At 50.2% G+C, this 8,822-nt stretch overlaps 1 protein-coding gene across 1 annotated transcript; it reads right to left on the reverse strand.

The window, feature by feature from the left end:
- Positions 1–244: 244 nt before the first annotated feature.
- On the reverse strand, positions 245–7,182 carry TMEM39B (transmembrane protein 39B). The gene is made up of 8 exons (XM_009884529.1): positions 6,973–7,182; positions 4,853–5,072; positions 4,475–4,558; positions 3,661–3,815; positions 2,690–3,026; positions 1,663–1,850; positions 1,005–1,125; positions 245–631 (listed from the first exon to the last, which is right to left on the reverse strand). The coding sequence occupies exons 1-8, from the start codon at positions 7,098–7,100 to the stop codon at positions 395–397; spliced, it is 1,470 nt and encodes a 489-aa protein (XP_009882831.1). The 5' UTR covers positions 7,101–7,182; the 3' UTR covers positions 245–394.
- Positions 7,183–8,822: the final 1,640 nt, after the last annotated feature.

An 8,822-nucleotide genomic window follows, 5' to 3' on the forward strand; every position in this document is an offset into this window, starting at 1 on the left:
CCCCCCCAAAAAAAAATACCCAAACCCACAGGATTGGGGCTCAGCCCCTCATCAAAGAAGTCGGAGTGGAAGTTGGGAGGTTTAACGTATGGGCAATTCTCACCTTCCCGCTCGGTGCCAGCGGGAGCAGGAGGATTTGCACCTCTCAAAACTAAGCAGCGTCGTTAATACATCGCTCCTCTCAAATATAAACAAGAAGAGGCCTTCTCGGGGAATTTTACCAGACAACAAACACACAAACAACTGTTGGGAGTAAAAAAATATGTTTTTTCCTTTTAATTACATCAGTTATCAAAGAAAAAAAAAAAAAAAAGCAGTGGTAACAAAAATACAAAGCTCTGAGGGTTCCTTGTTTTGTTTGTTTTGTAATAAGCTGAGCATCAGTGCAATTGTTTTAATTTAACTTCTGCTCTGAGTCTCTGCTGGCAGAATACGAGTAGGCTTTGCCCAGCACCAGACGGTCACGCAGCAGCTTGAAGAAGGCGTAGTAATTGCTGAAGAGGATCAGAGCCAGAGAGATCGTCTGGTGCCACTTCTCTGAAGAAATCAGCGAGTAAAGCTGGTAGAAGATGACGGCTCCTTCCAGCAGAATCAGGATGTTGAGGATTCTCAGTGGTTTGCTGAAAAAGAACTGTAGGAGAGACCACGGTAAGGCACTGAGCGAGGTCAGACCTTCCGGATCACGTTTCTGACAGGACGTACGAGGCAGAGGCCGGTGAGGATTCCTCTGTGATTCCCCTCTGGAGACACATCTGCCCATGACCGGCTCTGGACGGAGCCCCGGTTTGCACAGGCCAGTCACCCTCCCGGCAGCACCAACGGGAGACGTGGGACTGAGATGAAACGCTGTACCGAACCCCACTCGTTCCACCCGCGGGCAGCTCTCCAGCTCAGCTCTCCAGCTCAGCTCTCCAGCTCAGGCAGCCAGAGGGGCTGAGGACAAGGGGACCGTGACCCTGCCCAGGCGCTACACCTCTGTCCCCAAAAAGGAGATGCGATCTTACGTGGAATCGGAAGTGTGAGACGTCTGAGGGCACCGCCACGTTGTAATGACCCACGGCTTTGTACACGTTCTTGCTGTGTTTCACTAACACTCCCTGAGGCCACATACACTCTTCTGTCCACCTGCAGGAAAACAAGCAGAGAGCTCTCTTATTTCCACCTCTACAGCCGAGGGGGTGTCTGCTGCCATCCCACCATCAGCGGAGACAACGCACGAGCTGCTTCCACAGCGCTGGCCGCAGCACCAAGCTGCCATCATCAGCGAGGGCAGAGTTTGGCCCGGCAAGGCGTCTAACGGCAGTTACCTGGGGCCAGAAACAGCAGGCACCTTGCCAAAAAATCAGATCTGCTTGCTGCGCTTGGAAGTGGACAGTACAGTCTGTGTGCTGTCGGATGCGTCAGCCGACAACTCTGCTTTCATTTTTCTTTCTTTTTTTTTTTTTTTTTTTTTTTTTTTTTTTTTTTTTTTTTTTTTTTTTTTTTTTTTTTTTTTTTTTTTTTTTTTTTTTTTTTTTTTTTTTTTTTTTTTTTTTTTTAGGCATCAAGAGGAGGAAGAGAGGTGGCTGGAAAGCTGAGCTCCCCACTCAGCCGCTGTTGGCGCCGAGAAGCGTGCCAGCTAAGAGAAACCTCCAGCCCCAGCCCCGGGAGAGAGTTCCTTACTGATGCTGCAGCACGTTGGAGCAGAGGGCTGGATCGACCTTCTGCCAGCAACCCAGGTGCGCTGCAGCTTTATGGAGCAGGTCACAGTAGCGCGCAGGTAAGAGGTACTGCATCAGGATCACAGACGTGCTGATGGAAACCAGGAGGAAGAGCTCACACGACCAGCGTTTGTCATAGTACTGAGTGTTCTGTGGGGGGACAAGAAGAATGTGTGACAACGTGTTTGGACAGCCTCACCTAACAAAGCCATCAAAACACAAAGCACTCAGGCAGGTAAAACGAGGGCTTTTCACGTAGCTATTAATCCTGCTTGAAAAAGAAGCGCCCACATAGGATGGCTGCTGTACAGCTCCTGAACACACCACGGTGAAACATTGACGCTATCATCGCCCATCACCAAAAATAGGGAGATAGTTACCGATGATCCCCCCAGCTCAGCTGGCGATGGGTGGGAGCACCAGTCCCTCAGGGGAAGAGGCCTGGGTTCACCCCCAAGGTCTGACGGATTTACTACGAGACATTTGTCTCACTGTACAGCATATCGGGAACTTAAATAAGCTAAAAATCCTAATAAAAGCCCATCCTCTTTCATACTGCCTCCCTTATGAAAGTCAATCCCCCTGTCCCGGAGCTCTGACCTCACAGAAGGTCGCTGCGTGAAGGACTGGTCAGCCTGGAGTCCTTCTAGCTTCACAGGGGAGGCAGGAGGGAGACGCTGCTCCCGAACAGATGGATGCACACTCTCAGGACAGTCAGAATACACTTTACCAGGACAATATTGACCTCTGTTAACCGGAGCTTAAGCAAACCTAAACCTAGATAGTTTTGCTTCTTACTTTTCACGAGGCCTCCGTAAATGGGTTGGATACAGCCGCCTGCACACACAGCCCAACCCTCTGACTAACCTCTCCTGCGATCCAGCTCTTAGCTGGAAGGGAAAAGAGTGTCCGCCTCCCCACAACGCTCCCCAGCCGGTCCCACGCCTGGAGGAGCAGCGTCTGCAAGAGCAGAGGTGGCCCTCGCTCACCTTCACAAACCAGACCGGCACAAAGGCCACGTAGTAGGCACTGAGCATGGAGCTCACCAGCACCTCTTTCATCCGCCAGTTAAAGTCCATTTTCAGGTATTCCACCTCATTGCGGATGAGATCTGGGGAGAGGCAGCAGGCGTGCGTGGGCATGGCCTCCATGCCGTACATCTGTCGAGTGTGCTGCTTCCAGGTTTCCTTTAGGACGGTCAGGTAGTCTCTGCTCCTGGAGTTCACCTCGCCGGTCTCTCTGGGACCGATGTTGGCCACCTGGGAGAAGAGGCCCGTCTTCCGAAAGTCACAGTTCAGCTGAAGGAAGGGAATGTACATGCCAAACCTGGAGGAGCAGAGTGCAGAAAGGTGGTTATTTCCTTACGAGCTCCCCGTGGGATGCCTTTGCTGGCAGCACATCAGCATTATGGTCGCATCCCCCTCCTAAATGGCACCTGGTACCTACAGAAACTCCAGCAAAGAGCTTCACCGATCTGAACTCAAACACAAGCACTGAGTCTCAGATCCTTATGAGATGCTTCCTCCTCCATCTACCAGAGAGGAGGGAGATATTTCCACTGCTTGACTGGAAATAGAACCGGCTTCCTTTTGTTAGTTAACGTGAAGCAGGGAAGCTGTTTGATTCATTCCACCTGGCCGAGGCACCCAAGGACTAAGGTAAACCAAAGATACACCTTCTCTGAATACCACGAAAAAAACACACAATCCTTTTCAGAGGACACAAGCAATCCAAGAACTATAGCTAGCTGTTTATATTAAAGCTGAATATGGGTAGATGTTAAAGATACACCCTGCCACCAAGAAGAAATGTGACAGAGCAAGAGGGAAAAGGGCAGTTTAAGTTCCGTTACCAGGTAATCGAGTGCTTATTTACTTTCAGGCTTAATTTCAACTGAGCAACACCCACTGCACAGAAGCAACATCAGGAATCACACATAAGTGACAGAAGAGATACTTACGGGTAACACAGGAACAGGAGATTAAGGAAAGAGTAGGTTCGGAAAAGATGAATTATTGATCGACACAAACTCCAGCCTGTGCCAGTGAGAACAGCAAACCGAGTGACCACCAGGAAAACAGAGCGTGGCAGGGAGACTTTGCCACTCTGCGAAGCCTGCGGGGAGAGAAGAAAGAGCTGGGCGGCGGGGAGACTAAGTCACTCTTCCTACAGGAAGCAAACGGTAAATGAGCGGCACTCAATCTGTAAAATCAACTTCATATGCATATGAAGAGCTAGCGAAAGGCTCCGACTGTCACCAGGAAGGGGAAGCCTTCTGTAGGCCGGAATCTGGACTCTCCAAAACCCGCATGCCTCAAGCTGGAACGAGGAGAGCTCTCAGAGTTTCACGTTAAGGTCTGGTAGTTATCGGTGTGACCAGCCCGCTCTCCGGGACCTGCTCACCACAGAAAGCTTCCGCAGTCAGCAGAAACCGACCTACGCTGGTTCCTCCTTGCAGAAAGCTAGAGTAATTAAGAGAACAGGAAAAGAGCCAAATACTGTTCTTCACAAGGAAGAAAGCAGAATTACTACAGTCTAGTTGAGGCAGCAATTCAGAAACAATCACAGAAGGACAGAGAGAGTCACGAGCAACGGTTTGAGGCGCTCATTTCTGTTCTCTGTTCTTCACATTAGAAACCATGCTGAGGTTTCTGATTTGGACATAGCACAAAGTTCTTTAGAAAAGGACACAAGAGGAACTGCAAAAGGGACACACAGCTTTACATTTCGCCTCAGAGGAAAGAACGGTTCCGAGATCTGCTCGGGGACTTTACCTCCTTCACAATAGCACCGATCAGCCGGCGTGCCAGGACGATCGTTGTCACTGTCAGCACGTTGAAGTCAATAAGATGAAAATTCTGCAGTGACAAAACCAAAATGATTCTACTTTCCATTGGGCAACAGAAACCCACATTCAGCAGAGAAGCTCCCAAGTTACTCTCTCCTCCACAGACTCTCTCTTCCAAGATCAGAAAGAGAATGCCAAGCAGACAGCAGTGCCCAAAATTTGCCAAATCAGAGTCACACGACCAACCCGCCAGGGCTGTAGTCGCATGTAGTTTGCATCAAATGTATATAGAAAACTTTATGTCTAACGACTCAAGAGACAGTCTGTGAATATCACCGGACAGCAGCTGTCCTTTGGTACTTACCAATGACGTGTGCGAAGGCGGATGGGAGGGAGGGTACCACCACACAGTTTTGTAGATGTTGATGTAGTGGACAAACAGAGCAACGAGATGACAGAAGAAGAGCTGAAGTTCAAACAGCACACTCCTCTCCACAGGCAGCTCTGGGATCTTACAGTGCCGGAGCGGGACGACGGTCTGAGTTGCCAAAGGTGGGCTGGAAAGGCCCGTACCCGAACCGCTCCTACCAAGGTAAAGCAAAAGCCAGCAGTCGCTTCCCTGCGATAAACACAGCGCTGTCCTCCAGCCCACGTACTCATCCGAGTCGGTGGGTCCAATACGGACTGAGAAACCTGAGCTGACTATCACGGTCAGTGGCTGCCAAAAAACCCGAAGTGTCAGCACCCCGAGGATGTCCAGGACGACTGTTACAGGCAGACGTGAGTGGGAATTTGCCCAGTGAAAGCAGTATTTGGAACGCGGCCAGTCTACAGCACCAGGTCACTTGCTATTAAATCCCTCGTGTTGAGTCAGGTTCAAAAGCTGTGGCTGTGTTCAGCTATTCAAGGGGCAACCGGTGGCCCTCTTAATTAATTGGAAGCTTTTAGGCCTCGAGTTGCTATTTACATTTCTAAGAGTGCTTGGACATGAATACAGAGCAATTAAACGCAAGCTCTTTCTCACTCTTCAACTTCTATTCAACTATGGAGGAAAAACAAGTTTAGTCAGGGGTGCCTATTCCTGTGTGAGCACGCACACAATCCCAGACAGCAACCCTTTTCATCAAAGGGAAGGGAATTAATATAGACTAGATATATCTCTCCTGATTTGCAATCTCTAAATAACAACAGTCAAAGGAATCTGGGTGTGGGTTTCGAAGGAACTACAGAGCACCAACTCCTATCAAAAATCCCAAACTGAAACCACACAAGTCTCAGAGTGACTGCAGAAGGACTTCTAGCCCAGGGGTGGACACAGGTGGATCAGCCTACGCTTTTTAAAACAGAAGGCTGACAGCCTAAAAAAAAGCTGTGCGTGAGGGAAAAACTTGAGGAACCCGAGTTGCCTCTGAAATCCCCGGATTCCCAAGCTGACAAGATTGATTCAGCTCCTCAGGATTGATAAATCCATCAATAAACTCCGTTCCTGCACACAGAACATGAGTTCCTGTTCTGGTCCTCTAGTAAAGGGCTTTAAATATAAACACGAAACCTTTTCAGCTCTGAACAGACACACAAGACCTAAGGGTGCTCTTGCAAGAGCAGCAACAAGACTCTCATAGGCACAAAGAGCGTAAAGCGCTTTGGGACTGCTCGGCCTGGGCTGCCATGTAGGTGCCGGGTAGCAGAGGGTACGGCTACAGAGAGAACTCGCTTGGAGGTGAGCTGGGGCGTGGATTTGTACTGCATTACCTACTTGTGATAAGAACCCTTGCGCACGCTCTCACAGCAAAGTACGTACAAGGTGGATTGCTCCACCTTCTGTGCCCTTGCAATAGCTTGTTTGAATAACTGTATCCCTATAAATTTCTTGGCCTAGGGCTGTAAGCAGGGAGTACGTTAAGACAGATCTCACATTTTCTTTGCAGAGAGTTCATAAGTCACCTTCTGCTTATGTATTGCTGTCGGTGCTCCGCTTCTCCTTCCTCCTCTCTACCTCAGATGCAGAAATGCGACCAACCAGCCAGGCTGGAATCTGAAAAAAAAAACCCTGCAGCCTACACATCACCTGACCTAGCTAAACTCTACCCCAGAAACACCTCACCTGATATAAGCTTCAGGGCACAGGAGATGCAACAACCAGAACTCGAGAGTCAGGCTTTAGATTAAAATTTGACTCTATTCTCACTTCCCATTCAATGGCCACTAAAGGCTTTTGAACGCTCCTGGAAGCCTGTCACGATCTGATAAAACACTTAACAGCCTCGGGCAAATTAGAACCCACCTATCCCAATTACAACATGTAGCATGGATGCTGTCACATACCGGAAAAGGATTTCAGCTAGACACAGGGAGTTAACAAATCCCTGAGCCACAGGAAAACCAGCAACGTGTGAGACGGGGAGATAAGGTGGCCTCTCACACCCACCTCGGAGAGGAGCAGCTGGCCTGGCTAGATGTGAAGATGGGGAGACCTGGACATACCTGGTGCGTGAGCGCACACCCGTGACAGAGGAACTCGTGGAATGGCCGGAGCCGCCAGCAGCCCCCGGTTCACAGAGGGGATTTCGGCAGTAGGAGGTACGATTGGGGCCCCGCCTTCCCCCTGCCATAACAACAGAGGGTTGGGAGGGTTGTTCTTCCAGGTGGCTTCTCTGCTCTTCACTGTGGGATTGTATCTTCAGTCCTTAAAACTGAAAGGAAGAGATTTATAATTAAGGCTCATCTGCTCTCCACGCCCCTGGTGACCAGCGGGAACCCATCACTCACACTGCTAGCTTGCAGCACAAAGCAGGATAAGGCAACTTCAACTTCGCTCAACCCTTTTCTACACCTCCTGTATTTGCCACGGGCTATAGATGCGGCCCCAGATAGCTCCTGACGCTCCTGGGACATGCAGCAGCCTGTAAAGGTGCTGTGAATTCACTGAGAGTCTAAAGCTGAACGTATGCAGGTTTCCAGGGGAGCAGGAAGAAGCTTTTCATGCCTCTCTCCCAACCCAAGGCAGTTTACAAGGAATTTAATCTGCCTCGCTGTGGTGTTATCCCTGTTTTACAGGCAGAGCAATGTACTTAAAGAGATGCTAAACCATTTGCCCAAAGGATTCAGTAAATTGGGGATATTACCCAGGTCCCCCTTTGCCCAATTTTGTGCTGGAATCAGACATTCACAGCTCTTTTAAAAGGACGCTGAAAAAGCACACAAACTGGCTTTTTCCTTTTTTGCTCCTTTAAGACGTGACAAAAATAACTACCATTTTTAGGGCACGTGTTGTTGTTGTACGTTTGCACGGCAAAGAGCTGAAGGGGATGTTAGCCCAAAGTTAGCTTTTCTAGTGCTTGCTTGCCACAATATAAACAATAATACCACCAAAGTTTTAAAAACCTTCTCTGGATCTTGTTTAACCTTAGGAGAATCTACACTTTGAGAAAGGACAGGGTGATAACACACCATTTACTACAAGTGAAATCTGAGCTGTGAGGTCACAGCAATCAGAAAAAGCAATGTTAAGCAATTGATCGTTTCCAGTTTGCATCACTTAGCAATTAGCATCTGGAATAAAGGAAATTTGCTGAAGGGGTAGAAACTGCTCTCAAAGGAGTTTTGAAGCTTACACTGAGCTCCAGAGTCCTCCAGCAAGCTGCTGTACTAGTTGCAGGCAATGAGGGACAGGATGCAGGGGACTGTGCTTGGGGATAGACCCAAGTAAAACAAAGATACCCCAAGAGGGGTGCCATCACATGGGCCAGTGGGGCACAGAGGTGGCTACAGCATTGGGGCAACTGGGGGGGACGACAGAGAGAAGGGCAGATACCCCAGTATGTGCCATGGCACAGCGAGTCCTGGTGACCCGGGGATGCAGAGTGACTGCTGGTCAACCGGAGGGGCTGCGCACAGGGGACCCCAGGACACAACACAGGGGGCTGGGGGGGTGACACCAGATGGACAGGAGCTTGGGGGAAGGCGAAGACAGCGGGTTTGAGGCCCAGGACACCACCACAAGAGAGTCTGAGAGGGAAAAGTGGTAGGATGAAAGAGTTGGGCCCGGGAAGAGAGCTGGAGAGCCCGGGGGGGAGACCCTCGGGAGCTCTGGGAGTGCAGCTCAGGGGCCGAAGGAGCTCTGGGAGCTCAGATGGGGGCTCTGAAGGAGCAGTGGGGGCTGTGGGGCCCACAGAGGCGCAGGCAGGAGCCACCAACACTCCAGGGGCGGCGGGCAGAGGCTGCGGGGGGCAAATGGGAGGTGTGGAGGTACAAACGGGGGCTACAGAAGAGCAGTGGGGGGCAGAGGGGCTCTGGGAGAGCAGCGGGGGCTGTGAGGGCCCTGGGGACACAGG

The sequence above is a fragment of the Charadrius vociferus genome, unplaced genomic scaffold (genome assembly GCF_000708025.1).
Source record: "Charadrius vociferus isolate BGI_N301 unplaced genomic scaffold, ASM70802v2 scaffold1485, whole genome shotgun sequence".
Taxonomy (NCBI): Eukaryota; Metazoa; Chordata; class Aves; order Charadriiformes; family Charadriidae; genus Charadrius; species Charadrius vociferus.